The following is a 19217-nucleotide window of genomic DNA, read 5'->3' on the forward strand; positions in this document are numbered from 1 at the left end:
GATAGATAGATAGATAGATAGATAGATAGATAGATAGATAGATAGATAGATAGATAGATAGATAGATGTTATTAAGTCCACCTGTGTTTGTCCTGCATTGAGTATGTGATTACACCCCATGCAACAAACATTCATCTTCTGAATATAAACTGAACATTTCGACTTACTGAAATCTTTGTATCTTTGAAAATAATCCTGTTGAGTACGTTATTGGTGTTAGTTTAGTTAAAAACTTCCTCTGTCAGCTGAAATCCTTTACGTCAGTGCTTTTATTTTGAAGCAGACGCAGCGTGCATCCTGTCGTGATGCTTCCTGATGTGCGTGATGAGGATTTGTGATTGTGGCTAGCAGCTTCGCAGTGTGTTGTTCAGCTCACAGAGAGCTCGGTGTTGCATTGATTGTGTACTTCAGAGATAAAGTCATGTGGCGCTTGTGATGCTGACGTTAGCTTAGGTCGGCGCTGCAGTCATGTCTTCTCCTGACAGCAACACTGCTGGAGGGATCCACGGACTTCTTCTCAAACTTCACGAATCACTTTCAGACGAAGACAGTCGAGCTGCAGCTCTCAAATGTCACGATATTGTCGGTGACCTGGGACATGAGTGCATGCTAACACCAACCGAGAATGAACTTGGTAAGACAATGAAGTCCAATCAAAGAAGTCATTGAATCCGCGCCAAACTCCGTTAACAATCTGGCTATTTAATGTTAATAATGCTCCTTTTATTGACTGACGTTAAACACCGTGTATGATACCGTGTTCAATGAATATTGAAAAGCTACTTATCGGTTCGGCCTGCATAAATAATTCCAATAAAAGTTTTTTATTTACTTTGTCTATATCATATTGGCTCTTCCGCCAAAACTCTGTGGTGGGCGGTAACGCTCATTCAGAACACAATATACAAAAACCACGTGATTCTTGGACAATAAGCAAAGTTTACAAGAAGTTTCTCCAAATGCATCAGACGTCTGTCCTATTCATATAGTCAAATAATCCAAATGCAATGATTACATGTTCCTGTATTAAAACACACAGAGCAACAAAGGGTTGACAGGTCTGCAGGATGTTCCGACCACAGGTTCCCTCCATGCATCTCATTCCTCAGGGGGGTTCATGCTACATGCAGCACAGCACATGTTCACATGATCACATCACAAGCCCTCTACCCAGCTTTAAACCGTGTAACTCTGGTCAATTCATTGTCTGTAAAGGTTTAGTAGTAACACAAAGGGTCGATAAGTAAGTGGAAGCTTTAAAATTGCACAGATGTTTTCATATTTCCAATGTTTTGTGCAGATTTTATTGTTGGTATTGTGATGCTCTTCTTACCTTCTGATTCGCCTTTTCATCCTGAAGCTTTACAGACATCCTTATTGTTCTCCAAAGACTATGGACTCCTCAGCTTTCTCAGGAAGTCCCTACCATCAGAGGAGGTATATATATATATATAAAGGAACAGCACTTGATAATAATATAATTAAATATATTACTAACACAATATGATATGACAATAATCTAATGAGATTAAAAGCGGAAAGAAATATCTGTTTTTTTTTCTTGCAGCTCCGGGAAACCCGAGTTGAGATCGTATTGTTTTTGGAGAAGTTCTTGGACCGGGTCTCACCAAGAGTCAAAGGTTGGGAGAAGACTTATGCCATTGACATAAGAGTAAGTCCCCCATTTACAACCAGAATAAAATGTTAAATCTGACAGTTTTTTTTAACAGTGCACATTTCATCTGCTTTTTACATGTGTGCATGTGCACGAGAAAGACTTCAGACAGGGAAAGTATCGCTGTGACATCAGTGAAAGCAAAGGAAGGAATGATGCGTCTATGTGTTCAAAATAATGTCATACAATGTGCAACTAAAACAGGCTGACACTAAGAAACCTCTATATCAACAATTGGAAACACCTCTCACATGACAGTTGAACAGTACCACAAAGTCACAAAACAAATTGGATCCATACATGTAATTCCACAAATGAATCATGTTGTTTATTTCTTTTCATGCAGGACACGTGCATGGCTGTGTATACAAAGGAAAAAGTAGCCAAATGTAGGACTCCAGTGCTGGAGCTCCTTATTAAGGTTGGTTTCTCTTCACATCTTGTGTATTTTCTTCAACATAAGCTCAGTGTTTAAGGCGGGCAACATGAGCTGCTTTCAGACCAAAAGAATATATGCAAGTCTGTTTGATATATTTGTTATGTGTACTTGAATATGGACTTGTTATTCTCAAACACACTCCACAGGTTCTCCAAACAACAAAGGCTTCCAGTGTGGCTGCAGACCTTCGAATCTGTGAAATATTCAACAGATATTACAGCGAGCTTTGTCAGAAGCACAAGCTACCAGATTCAGGTGAGTCTTCCTTTGATCCTTTGATGTAATGAGAATTTCACAAACATTTTTTGTTCATATTTTTCTTACTTTTGTGACAGTCCTTGGCAAAATCTACGAGTTGCTGGGAGTTCTTGCAGAGGTTCACCCCAGTGAGATGGTCAACAACTCAGAGAAACTCTACAAAGCTTATCTAGGAGAGCTCAAAGACCAGGTATGAAAATCATGATCTGTCATGCTGGGATGAACAGGTCCAACCAGTTTCAAGCAGACTATTTGAATGTGTGTGTGTGTGTGTTTATGTTTTTATTTTAGATGACTTCTTCAACAAAGGAACCAAAACTTTTTGTTGTAGCTGGATGTCTGCGAGGAATCACAGCTCTGATGGTCAACTTCACAAAAACCATGGAAGAAGGTGGGATGTTGTATGTGTTTGTGTGTCCATGTTACTTACTTTTGTTTCTAAGACTGCATGAATAGTGTTTGTATCTCTGACTTACAGACCCGGCAACGTCTAAGGACATTTTCCAGTATGCCCAGAAGGCAATCAGTCCTCAGGTAAATGTCATTGTCTCGACTATTTTGCTATCTTTATGCAGCTTTTTTCTGCATATTGTGTCATGAAATTTCGGACTGATACATTAAATGTCACTAAACTCTTGTTTTCCCATTCTTCTTGTAGATGGAAATGAATCGCTATGCTGTCACATATGGTAAGTCCGACCATTTTCACAGCAAAATGAAGATAAACCTCCTTGAGAACTAACATCTCTTTTCTGTTTCTTGAACAGCTGGGCTTAGATTATTTGCCAGACATGCGTCTCAGTTCAGCAGCTGTCTCATGGACCACTACAGAGCTTTGTTTGAGGTCATGTCTAAGCTCTGTGGACATATCAACGCTGAGATGAAGAAGACGAGTTACAATGCACTTGAGGCCTTCCTCAAACAGGTAAACTCTTCCAGACAGACACGACGGCAGCTGAATTTAAGAGTCAAAATAATTCCAACGATGCTTTTATGATCATTTTAAGGTTGCAATGCTGGTGGCAGAGAATATTGAGGAGCACAAAAGCAAGTTAAAGTTCTTCATGCAGAAGTTCTGCGCCATCATTAAGACCATGGACTCAACACACAAAGAACTGTCCATTGCCATACGAGGATATGGATTCTTTGCAGCCGTATGTTTATTACAGTTTTCCTGTGTAATCCACCAGATAATCTTACGTGAAATGTTTCATCTTCTGTTGTTGTTGTACAATCCAAACTCTTAACATAAAACACAAAAATCTTTTTTTTTTCTGTAGCCGTGCAAGAAGGTTTGTCCACAAGACGTGGACTTGATGTACACCGAGCTGATTCAGCGCTGTAAGCAGATGTACCTGACTGAGTCTGATAGTGAGGATGACAGCTTCTACCAGCTGCCCAGCTTCCTGGACTCTATAGCTAGTGTCCTGATTCACCTGGACAAGGTAGCAGACTCACAGTTTGTCATTCCCTTTGACCAATCTAATCTAAGTATAATCTAATCTAAATGCTAAATAATGAGAAGACCAAAGACGAAATCAAACTGACATGCATCGATTGTCTCATTTGAACTTCTGCTTTGTGTCCATACCTGCAGATTCCAGAGGTGTATACACCTCTACTGGAGCGTATTCTTGTGGTGCAGATTGACAGCTTTCCTCAGTACAGCGAGAGAATGCAGTTTGCGTGCTGCAGGTCTATTCTTAAGGTGCTGGTGGCTATGGCCTCTAAAGGACCTGTCCTGTGGAGTTTCATTAGCTCAGTGGGTACGTCCATCATGAACACATTGCACCTGAAGGCCATCAGGATATTTTAAAACAAAACCCTGACCTTTATCAGATATTATTTCTGAGCAACACCTGATATAGTACCTAGTGGCAAAAAGCCACATAAATACTATAACAATAAAGATTGTTATCATCTGCTTTAAACAGCATGCTGCATCGGTATGCGTTATCTGAGATGAGATTGCACATATTATCTGTTGAAACTCTTTTGTTTATTTTCCAGTTCACCAGGGCTTGATCCGTGTCTGTTCTAAACCCATCATGTTTTCTGAGGTCAGACGCATGTTTTCACCTGTTGTCGTTGTCATTGTTGTATTGACACAAATGTATATATTTACTCAGCTGGATGTTTTATTTTCAGTCAAATACATAATCCTTGAATCAAAAGTTATTTTTACTGCTTTTTTTCTGATAGATTTACTGTCCTTCTTTTCTCAGGACAAAGTCCGCCTGCCCTCCGAGTCTTCCCAACTTCGTGTTGGAAAGTGGAAAGTTCCATCTAGTCAGAACTATCTTGCCCTCTATAAAAGCCTTCTGGACTGTGATCAGCTGAAGGTACAGCTGGGATCTTTAAATTTGATCATTTTGAAAAAAAATTAAAAATAATAATAATAATAATAAAAAAAACTAATTTAAGCAGATTTGTTTGGCCTGTTATATTTTGCATGTTGCATAAAGTTTAGCCACTCAGCATCCATTTTTAGAAGAAATAATTTATGCATTTTCAATCTGAAGTTTATTTTCAGATTATTATTACCATCTCTTCCATTCCCTTCCTTCAATAGACGGGCGGACAAAATAAAAAAATAAAAAAACATCCCTTTCTGGGTAGAAAATGTTGTTAATGCACAGTAAAACATTCCAGTAAGCACTACATCTTATTTAACGTCTTGTTCCATTTGTGTCCTTCTTTGCAGGATTCGGGATTTCTGGATGGAGCTTTTGAAAGTCAGAACGCTGCTCTGGTTTCTTTGAGCCGTCTCCTTTATGACGAGTTGGTAAAATCTATCCTCAGAATTGTGGAAAAACTGGACTTGTCTGTGCAGAAAGTGACAACAGGAGTGGAGGTGAGCTCTCATGTTTTGATCCTATTGCAATATATTTAACTGACATTTGTAAAGGGTAATTGACAGGTGCACAGGCCAGTACTACACCCTGTACACCACCTGATAGGTTAATGTACAGGCTATCTTCTTTAGTCATTATGACTAATAACTAACTTTAATAACGTTGAAGAAAGAACATTCTTTTGCATGATGTAAAACTGTCAAAGCTTTTTTTAAATTATTTTATTGGCAGTATGAAGTTTCACATAAAAAATCTTTCTGTTTATTGAACACTAATCCATGGCATTTACCTCATCTGTCAGAGTCCAGATGATACAGCTCATGCCCTGCCCTCCTCTGACCCAGCAGCTCATCTGCTGCCCAATAAGATCAAAGATTTCACCGCTTTTATCAACCTCGTTGACTTCTGCAGGTAACGGAGACAACACACACGGTGTCAGGTGTCAGAATATGACTAGAACTGTGTTCTTCTAGTCCTGCACTCTACCATCAACATCTCAGACTCGGACATTGGTCTATTATAAGGGTCTTAAAAAGAAAGACAAACTTGTTGTTAGCATACATTAACTGAACGTCCTTGGTGCTCTAGCACATTTGTTCATTTTAAGCAGTAAAGATGTCAGTCTCAGGTGAACACTGTTTTCCTGTTTTGCAGTGAGTTGTTGCTAAAGAAACATGTGGAGTACTTTCAGTCCTGGGTGTATCCCTTAAGCCATGAACTTATCCTCCACTCCATACGAAACCCACTTGTCAGCGGCTTTTACAAGCTACTCTCTGTCACCATGAAAGTCGCCAAGAGAATCAAGTACTATCAGGTAATATTTCTACTAGTACATCTTGTAAGGTCAGTCGTGTTTGGAATAGGATAGTTGCAGCGGAATTTCATATAGTACACTTGTCACATCAAATACATCATACAAATAACAAAAATCTGCTTTTGAACAGGGAGTTGGCCTCCGAAACTCTGCGTCCCCACAGAGTGACACAGTGAAGAGTGCTTGTTTTGCACTTTTCTCTAAGTTTGGAAAAGAGGTAGCTGCTCTTTACAATATTTCCTGTGAATGCTGCTTGTTAGTGCAGTAAACTAAAGTAGAGATTTACCGAAGAACTGATGTGTTTTTTTTTTCCCCACTAGGTTTGTGTAAGAATGAAGCAGTACAAAGATGAGCTGCTGGCGTCCTGCCTGACATTTGTTCTCTCGCTGCACCACAACATCATAGCTCTGGACATCAAGGCTTACTGTCCTGCTCTTGAGGTGTGAATTTACTTTATTTTGTTTTGGGTTTTTTTGTGAAGAAGAAGAAGAAGATGAAAATGGTTAAATGCAGTAGGAAGGGTAGTTGTACCCCGGTGGCCCCAACTTCAGCAGTTGCCAGGGGACACATAAAAAAGTAAAAACGTATTTAAAAAAAACAAAGTCATAACTAAATATTTTAAATTGTTAAGTAGTGACTAGATATTTGACCTGAACCTTAACAATTTTGTATGATGTGGATGGGGTGTCTAGGCGGCTCTGAAGCTTGGTCTGAGCCATGTTCCTTTGGCCAACGTAGCCCTCGATGCTCTTGAGGACTGGTCCTCCCACATACCCTTGGAGACTATGCAGCCCTGCTACAAGAAAGTTCTTCCTCTTCTGGATGGATACCTGAAAACCCCCTCCACCAACAGTAAGCCCATAATAGTCAACAGTCAGGCACATCTGTTTATCAGTAGACTGTTTATTTAAATCTTAGGCAAATGATATGACTAATGATATGAATGAACAAAAAGTCTAATTCAGATTTTTCTTGACTTTAGACAAAGACGACAGCAACTGGGAGGTGATGTCTTCTGTGTCTTCAAGAGGTGACAAAGGATACAGCCGAGTGATGACAAGGCTCCTGAAAAAGTCTAACCAGCTTACAATGGTACTGGATGGGAACGTTTACAGACAACCCCAAATGACTTCTGCTGGAATGATTTCATATCTGTTTGAATCGCTCTATAATGAATTATTTTAGTTTTAGTATATTTAGTGCAAAAGAACAACTTATTGTTTTCCAATAGAGAAGTTGATTAGCTTCATCTGAGAACACTGAAGTCCTTCTATGTGAATGCAGGAAGATGCTCCTCTTGTCATGGTGAGGCTCAGAGTGGTGAAGTTGCTCGGTCACCTGGGAGGAAGGTTGAACAGGAACCTTGTAACTGGTGAGGATTTAATTAACCAACACGACATGTCATTCTGCTGTAGTTTGTGTGCCGCGGCCATGCTCCGGAGTGATGAACACTTAGATTTTGTTTTTATTGATCATATGCCTCTGTTTTCACATTTAGCCGTCTCATCAGAAGAAATGATGAAGAAATTTGTCGCCTGGGACTCTGAGAAAAGGCTCAGCTTTGCTGTGCCATTTGCCGACATGAAGCCAGTCATCTACCTCGATCCATTTCTGCCTCGCATTAGTGAACTGGCTCTGTCCACCAGTGACAGGCAAACCAAAGTATGTCGTCTAACATCAAAGCGGCTTTGCTGTCAGTGGCACTTCGATATGATGACAATGGTATCAGCCAATAGAAACAAATAATTGTTATAAACCGGTGTCTCTTGTGTTTGTTGCAGGTAGCAGCTTGTGAGCTGCTCCACAGCTTGGTGATCTACATGGTTGGGAAAAGTGCTCAGATGGTTGAAGGGGAGAATGCTTTGCCGCCTATGTACAAGCTGCACAAAAGGCTGTTTCCTGTGCTACTGCGTCTGGCCTGTGATGTGGATCAGGTAATCCAGATAGGGATCGAGAATAATCTTAAACTCAAAATCTGATTTGGAAGTTTAGGGTTGTAGTTGTAATATAATGTTTTTAGATGGTATCATTCAACTACACTGTCAAGGGAGCTGTATTCCTGACCACTTTACAAAATATTGACCAGGAAGGAGGAACATTTGTAGCCCATGGACACACTCTATATGTCTTAGGAAACATCAGCCTGCAGCAAGAAGATGTTGGTGGTTCTTAAAATGTGAATTTCTTTTCACCAGGTGACCAGACAGCTCTTTGAACCCCTGGTTATGCAGCTGATTCATTGGTTCACAAACAACAGGAAGTTTGAGAGCCAAGATACAGTGGCTGTTCTCGAGGCAATAATGGTAAGTGTTTATACTCTAGGAAGGGCTTTATAGACTAAATGTTCAAATAAGACCTGAGATGACTCATTAATAAATGTCATCCAGCCGTTTTCTCAAGACACTGACTTTCCTATCTGCCATTTGAAGTACAAACTTTGGTGTTCAGTTGAGTTTTTTTCTTTTTATTTGTTCTTTCTCTTCAGGATGGCGTGGTTGACCCAATGGATAGCACCCTCAGAGACTTCTGTGGCCGCTGCATTGAAGAGTTTGTGAAGTGGTCAATCAAACAAACTACCCCCAAACAGCAAGAGAAGAGCCCCGCTAACATGAAGTCCTTGTTTAAGCGTATCTACAGTTTGGCTCTCCACCCCAATGGCTTCAAAAGGCTCGGGGCAGCCTTAGCATTCAATAGCATCTACAGGCTATTCAGGTATGATGCCTTTCTCTTTATTTGATCTATATAGGCCCCAAAACTATCTGTGACATATACAGAATAGCATGCCATATGTTTTGGAGTTTTTAAATAAATGATGTTGATAGTTGTCATTATATTGAATTTCATCACCAACATTTTTCACCAAAAAAAACACATGTATTTTTTACTAAACTGTATTCCTGACAGAATTACGAGAAATTCTTTTATATGACTAAAATATTGAGTTGTTGTTTTGCCCTGTTTGTCACTGCAGGGAGGAAAGTTCCTTGGTGGAGCAGTTTGTCTTTGAAGTTCTCGTCATCTTTGTTGAAAGTCTGGCTCTCGCACACTCAGACGAGCGTTCTATGGGTAAGCAGCGGTCATGTACGCTTCATCGGGAGCTTTTTCTTTACAGGTGACATACGTCTATGTTACATAATCATGAGCTATAATTTTTTCCACCTTTCCACCTTCAGGTACATTGCAGCAGTGTGGCAGTGCCATTGATCATCTGAAAAGAATCATCAAACAAAAGGCCCCCACTCTCAATCAGCACAATGCTAAGAGACGCATCCCAAGGTTTGTATTGTGTTTCTAATAGTCAGTCTAATTCAACACAATTACCTGATGTAGTTTCTTTGTTTCTTCTTCGTCAGATAAATTGTGTATAGTAAATATGCGTATATGTATATATAGTATAAATAGTATAAGTATGTCTGCTCTCCCCTTTTTTTTCAAGAAGCTCATTGCTATAGTTGCAGTAATGTTTGTGCAACATTATAAACTCTATGTAGAAATGAATCTAAAATACTGATCACATTCTTCCTCCAGGGGCTTTTCACCTGATGAAAAGCTGTGCCTCTCTCATATGGTTTTATGGCTTTTGGAACAATGTGGCCGACCTCAGACTGAGTGTCGCCACAAATGCATGGAACTCTTCTATGAGTTTATACCTCTGCTCCCAGGTGAGCAATACCATCAAGATCATCCTTCAATTTTAAATTCTACTCGAATCAGCGCAGTGGCACTACACTCAGTTGCTTTGCTTCTACATGTGAATAAATAATTTGATGTGTGTGACTCAACTCAGGAAAGAAGTCTCCACCTCAGTGGTTGGATGGCATGCTGAAGGATCACGGCATAGGTTTCCTGATCTCACGGTGTGAGGGTGGCGGTCTCCTCTCCCAATCCACTCTCAGGGACCTGACAGGGCCTTTCAGTGTCAGAGCCACCCTGCAGTGGATGGACCTACTGCTAGCTGCCCTTGACTGCTACAACACCTTCATCAGCTTACACATAATCAAGCCTCATCACATGCTCAGTAAGTCTTATTTGTGCAAGAGTTGAAATATATTGCGATAATATACAACAAGACAAATTAATCAGAAACACACTGTATACTGTGTGTTAAATGTATATTGATAGCATGAGTTCTGTCTGTTTTTCCCTCCCTACTTTCTAACATGAAATGTCTTTTGACATTGGCTCTACAGAGAACACAATAATTACAATTTTTTTTTATCCTTTCTTCATTGTCAAGGCTCCAAAGAGAAGTCAAGCTTCCTGAAAGCTGTACATTTCTTTCTGACTGAGCTGGCAAATCATGAACTGACAGCAGCAGAGAGCTGTTTCCCTCTGGGCGAGAAAACTTCTCACTTCAGCCCAAGAGAGGTGGACCAGTACAACTTCAGCAAATGCACCATCATTGTCCGCCTGCTGGAGTTTGCCACCATGATTCTTGTCAAAGGAGATCAGGAGTTTGGGAAGGTATCATTGACACTCTGACAACAGGAAAGTCATGATTCTTTGTTTAATAGTTACTTTTTTGCTCATTAAGTCCTTCGTTTCTTCACAGCTTCTGGAACAAGACATTTTTGTCTCTGCTTTTTTTGAGCTGACTGCTCTGGTGGTGTGTGAGCCATCCACTGTAGGTTTCAACATGGCAGATGTTGAAGTAATGAAGAACCTCCCAGAAGTGTGTGTTCCTTTACTAAAGGCTCTTCTGGCTTCGCCTTACCGCGATCGTATTCAAAGTAGTTTGCAGGGAAAAATCTCACGTAAAAGGTATGTATAGCATCTTTGAGCCCTATGCAATGGTATTAAAGATGAGTCTAACGGTTCACCTTCAGGTCAATGCCAGCTGTAATAACCAAACTCTATCCACTGTGCCCATTTGAGACCAAAATGATTGTGATGATGGTATGGTTATCTACACCAGTTGTCAGTTATTAATTTCTTTTTTAATTTCTTTAATGATCTCTCTAGTGTCGAGGAGTTGTGTGCTGTAGATCTCTACCATTCCAACACTCTGAGCCACCATGACCAGATGGAAATGGTTCTGTCCTCCTGTAAGCAGATCCATAAAGCTGACTTCCTCAGTTCCATTCTGCACAGCCAGGTATTTGACCTGCGACAAATGTAATCATGTATGACTACATTTGAATCCATAATGAGCTTTATATTCGCAGCACCTCATAACCTTTAAATACTCATTGTAAAAGGAATGTAAGGAATGAATTTTACTTTATGTACCAATGACATATTTTGGTGAAAGAGTTTTTCCTCAGAGTGCTCATTCCATATCCTCCATCAAAGTAGAGGTCACACATTTATTTGTGTTTTTGTCTTTCCCATCATGTTAAAGGATGTCTCCTATGCCAGATCCCTTGGGCCCCGACTCCTAATGACAGTGTATAAAGGTATAGCACCTGGTGAGGACAGGAAGGCGCTTCCATCCTTGGACATAAATACCAAGAGGCTAGCAGACGACCTGCTTCAGCTTGCCTTTTCTCTAAGTCAACAGGTCAGGACATCTGTTTGGATTAGAAAAAAAAATCTGAACTCAAGTCACTGGAGCTGCTGAAATATACTTGAATGAAAGATACTGTGAATATGTTTAATATTAATCAGTTTTTCAGTGTGTCACTGCTTCCTGATGTGTATTGCTGTTTCTCTGCAGAGTGAGCAGCTGGTGGACTTGTTGTTGAACACCATCATGCTCTCTGTGCCAATATCTGGAAGTCATAGCCATAACTTCCTGAGCTTCTCGCACGGCGAGTACTTCTACAGCCTCTTCCAGATGACCATCAACACTGAGCTGCTGAAAAATCTGGACCTAACAGTACCACGCCTCATGAAAGCTTCATCTCAAAACCCCAGCATGGTAGTCTACTGCCTGTTTTTGCATTTATGAATTATTTTCTCTGTCAGAATCATTCTCAGCACATCTGTAATTTGTAGTACAAATGTCTGACTGTGATCTTGATTGTTTACTGTACAGTTCATCACAGCCATGCGCCTATAAAAGATTACGATTATCATGTGAGGTCTGTTTTTGTCATGTTTTTTCTCATGTGTTTATTGTATGTTCATCAGGTGAGTGTGTTGCTAAATGGCATGCTCGATCACAGCTTTAGAGAGCGTTCCGTGAGGAAGACTCAGGGAAAAAAGCTGGTCGAAGAGGTGCTAAGAAGATGGAAGAGCCTCCAGTCGTGGTGGGAAGGGGATTCTTCAACTCCAGAGAGCAAAACTGCAACTCTTCTGCTGCTCTCCAAACTCCTACAGGTATTCTGAAGCTAAACGTAACCTTCATCTTAATAACCAGCAACTGTAGGGTTAATTTATTTCATGGGCCCTTTTCCCTGTCTCATCAGATTGACTCCTCTGTATGCTCCGATATCAACCACGAAGCGTTCAGGGTGGTGTTTTCCACTTTCACTATGCTGCTGGTTGACATGAATCTGCCACTCAATCTCAAGGTAATGGATGTTTTGTCACAGCCAGCATAGTGATAGATTACTACAGTGCCATTTTTACCTCTTCTTTTTGGGTTTCTTAATAAAGTAAATGAAGCTGACATTTCTTTTGTTGTCCTCTCTCAACTCTTCAGAGTCAGGCCCTGTTGGTGCTGCCCTTCTTCACAACCCTCCCTGAGGAGCCACTTGCTGAACTGCAGAGAGCCTTGGACGACCTGGTAGCTTCCCACTTCCCCATGCAGTCAGATGAGTTCGCTAAGGGCTCGCTTCACCGCAATAACTATATGGACTGTATCCGAAAGGTAAAGACAGTGTTTTGGAGATTAAGGCAGAAAACTCTTTTGTGAGAAGTGTCTCTATTTGGTCCAACCAGGAATTTGGTGCTTGGTAGGTTGAATGTTGCACCAATCTTGCGTTTCTTTCTGTTTTTAGTTGCTGGATGCCTTGGAGCTTTCTCAGAGCCCACTCCTGCTCAAACTGATGGCAGGGATTCTCTGTCGAGATAGAAAACACATCATGGAGGAGCACTTCCAAAACTGCTTCCAAAGAATTGCTAAGCGGTTAGTAAAGCTTTCACGACCGTTATTCATTCATGTGAGCTAACAGGTGTTACACACAACGTTTCTTTCTTTGTTTTTTTTTGTTGTAGTGCAGATCATACCATAGATATATCATGTTTCATTGCAGTATTGATTGTGTTGCATTAGATCGTACAGGATTTGCTTAGTTTGTGTCCACTCCCTGTGTTTGTCAATGTCTGACCAGGTCAAGCAGTGAGCGGCAACTACAGCTGCTGTGTTCAGTATATGGGGTGGTCCAGCAGGGTGATGTGCCGATGAGCTCGATGCTGCAAGCCATAATGGAGAGGGTCCTGCTGCCTCTTGCCACTCACTGTAGCACCAAAGCCCTCAATGACTTCTTTGTGGCAAATATCTCAGACATAACTGCTTTGCTGCTCAGCCGCTTCACTAAGGTTTGCTTGTTATATTTGGGAAATATTTGAAAATACACACTCAACATTCGAATAGCTGTTTCAGCTTTATTTGTGATTCTATTGTCTACGTTTATGATGGTTGTGGATTGCAGCTTCTTCTTTAATGTTCGTCTGGTATTTTTAGCCTCTTGTCAAACACTTGACAAGCAACCTAAACTAGTTTTGTGTTACGTAGCTAGGTTGACCACTTTAGAATGAATGAATCCCTAATTTATTTATCAATTTCAGTCAGTTGAAACAGACTTTGAGATCCAGTTGCTGAAGAAGAACGGCTGCTACAAGCTGATGGAGCTCCTGTATTCTCGGCTTCCCAAAGAAGAGGTTTACTCCAAAGAATCTCGCATTAATCAAGCCTACTGTCGTTCAGACAAAACAGAGGGGAATGAGTTATCCAAGACCTTGATCAAGTAAAACTCCCCAACACTTTTAAATAAAAAAAAAGTGGCATGACATTGATGTAAAATGTCCTTATCCTCCCATAAATAAATGATGAATATTGATTTTATTTCTGTTAGGTCATGTTTTGAGGCGTTCACTGAGAACATGGCCGGTGAGACTCAGCTCCTTGAACTTCGGAGACACTATCACTGCGCTGCGTACAACTGTGCCATCGGCGTCATCAGCTGCAGCTTCAACGAGGCCAAATTCTACCATGGCTTCCTCTTCAGTGAGAAACCAGAGAAGGTGCTGGCTATTATAAACATATATCCAACTCACGTCACACTGTAGTCGTCTTTCATTTTAAAACGGCAGACTTAAATTAGTGATTTACACAAGTCCCTTCACATTTTAACATGGTCTGTTTTCTTTCCTCGTCCAGAATCAGTTCATTCTGGAAAATATCATTGATGTTGAAAGGACCTACAACTTTCCAGTAGAAATTGAGGTGTGTTTTGTTTTTTACATACCTGTTAAATTAACTAGTAGCACTCACAGTGATGCATTTATGAATTTAATTTATTTATTTTTTCATAAACTTAGGTCCCACTTGAGAGAAAGAAGAAGTACATCATGATTCGAAAGGAAGTGAGCGAGGAGAACGGAGGTATTTACCCTGCAATGTTTTGTCACAGACCAGTTGAAATGTTACTACACGTTTATATCTCTTCCCCAAATTGTGCAGTGTTTAAGGCTTATTGATTAGACTTGCCTTAACTGAAATGCTTTTACAATGAATTGGGCTGTGATGGGTCTAACATAGATAATTAGGTGTCCATGGAGGTTAATGGGTGAACCTGTTTTTGAAGTTAATGATGTTCATGAGATTTGGTCTGGTTCTGGTTTCCACAGAAGCACCTGTGTATCTGTCCTCCCAGTCTTACATGGCCGACAGCAGCCTGAGTGAGGAGATGAGTCAGTTTGATTTCTCGACTGGAGTCCAAAGCTTTTCCGTCAGTTCCCAAAACCCTGAAGGACGCAGACGCACTGTTGTAAAAAGAGTCAGTCATGTTTTATTTTGTTTTGACTCCATTGTGAAATCTAAACAATTTTTAGAGGCTTGTCCACCCTGCCATGAGGATGATTAAATATAGGGCCATGTTTAGTGCTGTAACTGCTGCTGTGCATTTTAAAAATAGATGCATTATGATCTGGTTTGATGTTGATAAGGACGTTTTTTTGGCATGTTTGTACATCTAGGAAACAGAGGAAGCAAATCCCTCCCAAGATGCGTTGGTGGATCTAGAAATGGATGAGCTAAATCAGCATGAATGCATGGCAGCCATGACTGGTCTTATTGGACACATGCAAAGGAACAACATCACCCCCAAAATTGAACAGGTGAGTGGCAGTGAAGAGTACAGCAGGTTTTCACTTTGGATCTGGAGTTCACATATAAACATCAATAATATTGTTTTGGAGCTGGGGTCATTCAAAGTGCTGTCTTCTTTTTTTATGTAACAGGGAAACACGCCTAGTGAACTTCCTCCATGGATGAAATTTCTAAATACAAAACTGTCAAATCCAGCAACGCCTCTGAATATTAGACTCTTTATCTCAAAGCTGATAATCAACACAGAGGAAGTAAGTGTCCCTCAGTACAAATGTATTTAATTACTGGTGATGAATAAATACTGAATCCACCTGTATTTGAGACCTCATACTCTGATTGTCTTATGGTTTTGGTCTTGAATTTCATCTTTCAAGGTTTTTCGACCATATGCCAAGCACTTCTTGGGGCCACTCCTGCAGGTTGTTGTCTCTGGAAACAATGGAGGAGAGGGGATCCATTTTATGGTGGTGGATATTGTGGTCACGGTCCTCTCTTGGACAAGTCTGGCCAGCCCCAAGGTTGCAAATACTTACATTTTAAAAACAGCAAATATAAATAATTTTTGTTATGATCTGTGTATATACCATCTTAATATAAACCAGATATGGCATATTAATTAAATTCAAATTATGGTATTATGAAAAAAGGTATTCCCAGCTTTTTCTTTTTCTTTATCCATAGTTTAATTTTGTCATTATATATATATAAAAAAAAAACTATGGAGCACTAGTGAATTGTCATTAGTAAGAGAAATCTTTTGTCCCAGGGTAATCCCAGAGATGAAGTGCTTGCCAACCGGCTGTTAGAGTTCCTCATGAAGCACAGCTTCCACTCCAAGAGGGCGGTTTTCCGCCACAACCTGGAGATTATTCGCACTCTGGTAGAGTGCTGGAAAGACTGTCTACATGTGCCTTACAGGTAATGCTTGGACACTCTGACTGAACCATTGATGTGCAAGTGGACACAAGCCAGCAATATCCAGTAGTATACTAGTAAAAATTCTGTGTTCATGAATTAAATGGATTTAACTTCCTTGGCTTTATCTCTTTTCTTGGCCTTGTAGAGTGATATATGAGCGATTTTGTGGTACTGACCCAAACAGTAAAGACAACTCTGTTGGACTTCAGCTGCTGGGAATCATCCTGGCCAACAACCTCCCTGCTTATGATGCCTCATGCGGAATTGAGTATGAAAGGTAAAATGTAGTTTAGTCTGGAGTCTGGTGTAGCTAAATGGCAACGTACTGCACACTGTGTTACCCGTTTAAAACTTTTTATGTGTTAGTGCTATCATGGAAAGTATCTTTAATCATTTCTGTCTTGTGTTTTTTCAGGTACATCCAGTCTCTCACCAACAACCTCTCCTTTGTAAGGTATAAAGACATCTACGCAGCGGCTGCCGAAATTATCGGCCTCATCCTGAAGAATATGACTGCAATGGAAAATGTATGTGTCTTTCCTGAGTCTGGTTGAATTACAGTTCCAAGTCAGTTTTCTGTTATCTGCAATACTCTTGTTTTTCCATCTTAAATTGCATTTATTATTTTCTATTCTTTTCTCAGCATCATCAAGAACTCCTCAATCATGCTGCAAGTAAGATAACAAATCTGAAGAAGAAAGACATGGATGACAAGTTCATAATTTGCTTGAACAAAGTGTCAGTGCACTTTCCTCCATTTATGGATCGGTGAGTTTGTAGTGCTGGTTTATGTTCAATACTTTTTCCTGTAATATAAATCATTTCAAAAGTCTTACAGTGGCTTACTGTCTGTAAATGACCTTTTAACCTGACCTTAAGCTTGAAAATTATGTAATTGTCTAACCTGTCTAAGTCTTAATGTAACTGTAGCTTTACTTTTTATTTTTCAGGGATTTTTTCAGGAACTTCGTGTTCTTCCTCCTGCCGAAGTTGCACGGCATCTTGAAGACTAATTGCTTGGAGTGTGTGCTGAGCCGAGCTGAAGTCATCCCAGAGATCTTTATGCACCTGAAGACCTCAGGCTTTATCCAGATGATGGGCCACAGGTAAACCCATAACCATTATCTTCTCCATAATCTGCATGTTTATTGTTCTTTCTGGGCTGTTTTTGGTTCCATCAGAGGCATTACAAAAATCTGAAGACATTGATGTTTAGTACTGTGAGGAGCACAAATCTTTGTAACAAAGACTGACTAAGAATTACAGTTTCTGTATATAGAGCTCATTTTTTTAATAACCAGTGTCACACAAAACAGTATGTCCAGTTCCTTTGTAAACATCACATGCAAAAAGTCAGAAAACTTTCAGGGTGTTCATCCTTTAGCTGATAAATTATTAAATAACAGATGTAAATACCACATTTGAATGTTTATTTGTGTTATTACTCCTCTGTGTTCACAGGGATGAAGCAAGGCAGAGGGTTTGTCTGGATATCATCCACAAGATTATTGCCCTCCTGACTCCAGTTCAGCTTCAGGAGCTCATGGGAGCAGTGACAGCTTTTGTCTCCCATCCTTCACCAGTGTGCAGGGAGAGGATGTATGACATCCTCATGTGGATCCAGGATAACTACAGGTACTTTGAGCTTCAGGTTTCCGTTTAATGCAAAAAAAAAAATAAACAGGGTAATAAATATGAATTGTAAATTTTTGTTTGACGTTAACTTGTTTTTTAATTCTTCCAGTGACACAGAGAGCATGGAAGACAATACCTCTATAGAGGTTTTGAACACAGCTAAAGAAACACTACTTCAGGGACTGTCTGAAGAAAACCAAGGCCTTCAGTAAGTACTTACCATTTCTCATTCGCCTTTATCTTATATTCTATTTATTTAATACAATGTCTTACTTATTTACATATTTAGTGTTTAATTGGAAAAAAAATATGTTTTCAGGCTTTATGTCCGTAACTTCTGGAGTCAGGAGAAGCGCCTACCCACTACGACCCTGGAGCGAATGTTGACGGTGCTTCGTTCTCTGTACTCCTGTCAAATAGAAAGGTGTTTCCTAAGCCTTGCTACCAATCTGCTGCTGGAAATGACAAGCCAGAGTCCTGACTTCAAACGAAACATGTTTGAGTATCCGCTGTCAGAATGTACCTTCCAGGTCAGTTACAGTCTTCAGCGTTTATTTCTCTCAGTCGGTTAAAAATGTAAAAAGTTTAATATTTCAAGCTTTAGATTTCATATGCTACTGACTGCTGCTTTTTTCCACTCTCTAGGACTATGTCATCGATTCCAACTGGCGCTTCAGGAACACAGTGATGACTCCCATGTTTGTTGAAACCCAAAGCTCTCAGAATCCAGAGAGTTTAGCAGCATCCCAGTCTGGGGCCATGACGGGGAAGCTCCGAGCCACTCAGACCTCATTAGAGTTCTCCCAAACCCAAACACCAGGTACCATTGTATTTCATTAGCCTGGTGTGAAAGCAGTACTAAAGATAAACCTGTGTTCTGGACCTATGGCTTTGCAGTCAGAAAATGTGCAGCGGTGTTAACACCGGTATATTTACCTTTTTTTCCCCCCAGGTCGACGTTCAGCATATAACTGGCTAACAGGCAGCAGTGTGGATACACTAGCAGAGTACACACTTGGCTCTGAGTCTATGTCTTCATTGTTGGTGTTTGATAAGAAAGCTGAGAGGCGACCTACAACAAGAAAACCAGTAGGGGAAGGCTTTGGCCTGAGGCGTCTTACATCATCAACCGATGAGGTGGACAGTCGCACCAGAGGTTAGAGAAAAAAATGCTACCTGTTTTTTCCTTCAACCACAGTTTGTTTGTTTTGAACATTTCAAAACGTTTTATTAACATGAATATTTTCCCTGTCTGTATGTAAACAGCACAGACCGAGCAGCGTAATAACATCTTGCGATTGAGGCGTCGATTTCTGAAGGATCAGGAGAGGGTCAGCTTGAACTATGCACAAAAAGAAATCCACCAACAAAGGCAGAGAAAGGTATCAAATATGCAAGAACCAATA

General features: G+C 40.3%; 1 protein-coding gene across 2 annotated transcripts in view; it reads left to right on the forward strand.

The window, feature by feature from the left end:
• Positions 1-293: 293 nt before the first annotated feature.
• The window catches only part of prkdc (protein kinase, DNA-activated, catalytic subunit), a 29172-nt gene continuing 10248 nt past the window's right edge, over positions 294-19217 (forward strand). For both annotated transcript variants that reach the window (XM_027274067.1, XM_019274840.2), the window contains exons 1-60: positions 294-634; positions 1361-1437; positions 1568-1672; positions 2022-2096; positions 2261-2369; positions 2450-2562; positions 2664-2763; positions 2851-2906; positions 3031-3061; positions 3140-3297; positions 3380-3526; positions 3653-3817; positions 3970-4138; positions 4383-4432; positions 4598-4714; positions 5077-5226; positions 5529-5638; positions 5882-6041; positions 6172-6258; positions 6362-6481; positions 6734-6893; positions 7024-7133; positions 7326-7413; positions 7540-7703; positions 7823-7975; positions 8237-8344; positions 8527-8753; positions 9013-9107; positions 9215-9317; positions 9570-9703; positions 9829-10059; positions 10279-10505; positions 10594-10802; positions 11004-11136; positions 11383-11541; positions 11698-11901; positions 12114-12302; positions 12392-12496; positions 12628-12795; positions 12926-13053; positions 13259-13466; positions 13716-13894; positions 14003-14171; positions 14308-14373; positions 14469-14532; positions 14778-14926; positions 15126-15266; positions 15390-15509; positions 15633-15776; positions 16025-16176; positions 16322-16453; positions 16592-16703; positions 16820-16944; positions 17127-17282; positions 17638-17811; positions 17921-18019; positions 18131-18341; positions 18457-18631; positions 18764-18967; positions 19078-19193. In XM_027274067.1, coding sequence (XP_027129868.1) covers positions 469-634; positions 1361-1437; positions 1568-1672; positions 2022-2096; positions 2261-2369; positions 2450-2562; positions 2664-2763; positions 2851-2906; positions 3031-3061; positions 3140-3297; positions 3380-3526; positions 3653-3817; positions 3970-4138; positions 4383-4432; positions 4598-4714; positions 5077-5226; positions 5529-5638; positions 5882-6041; positions 6172-6258; positions 6362-6481; positions 6734-6893; positions 7024-7133; positions 7326-7413; positions 7540-7703; positions 7823-7975; positions 8237-8344; positions 8527-8753; positions 9013-9107; positions 9215-9317; positions 9570-9703; positions 9829-10059; positions 10279-10505; positions 10594-10802; positions 11004-11136; positions 11383-11541; positions 11698-11901; positions 12114-12302; positions 12392-12496; positions 12628-12795; positions 12926-13053; positions 13259-13466; positions 13716-13894; positions 14003-14171; positions 14308-14373; positions 14469-14532; positions 14778-14926; positions 15126-15266; positions 15390-15509; positions 15633-15776; positions 16025-16176; positions 16322-16453; positions 16592-16703; positions 16820-16944; positions 17127-17282; positions 17638-17811; positions 17921-18019; positions 18131-18341; positions 18457-18631; positions 18764-18967; positions 19078-19193 — 8256 coding nt within the window. In that variant the 5' untranslated portion in view covers positions 294-468. The remainder of the gene's footprint in view (positions 635-1360; positions 1438-1567; positions 1673-2021; positions 2097-2260; positions 2370-2449; positions 2563-2663; positions 2764-2850; positions 2907-3030; positions 3062-3139; positions 3298-3379; positions 3527-3652; positions 3818-3969; positions 4139-4382; positions 4433-4597; positions 4715-5076; positions 5227-5528; positions 5639-5881; positions 6042-6171; positions 6259-6361; positions 6482-6733; positions 6894-7023; positions 7134-7325; positions 7414-7539; positions 7704-7822; positions 7976-8236; positions 8345-8526; positions 8754-9012; positions 9108-9214; positions 9318-9569; positions 9704-9828; positions 10060-10278; positions 10506-10593; positions 10803-11003; positions 11137-11382; positions 11542-11697; positions 11902-12113; positions 12303-12391; positions 12497-12627; positions 12796-12925; positions 13054-13258; positions 13467-13715; positions 13895-14002; positions 14172-14307; positions 14374-14468; positions 14533-14777; positions 14927-15125; positions 15267-15389; positions 15510-15632; positions 15777-16024; positions 16177-16321; positions 16454-16591; positions 16704-16819; positions 16945-17126; positions 17283-17637; positions 17812-17920; positions 18020-18130; positions 18342-18456; positions 18632-18763; positions 18968-19077; positions 19194-19217) is intronic.

This window comes from Larimichthys crocea, chromosome XXIII (genome assembly GCF_000972845.2).
Source record: "Larimichthys crocea isolate SSNF chromosome XXIII, L_crocea_2.0, whole genome shotgun sequence".
NCBI lineage: Eukaryota > Metazoa > Chordata > Actinopteri > Sciaenidae > Larimichthys > Larimichthys crocea.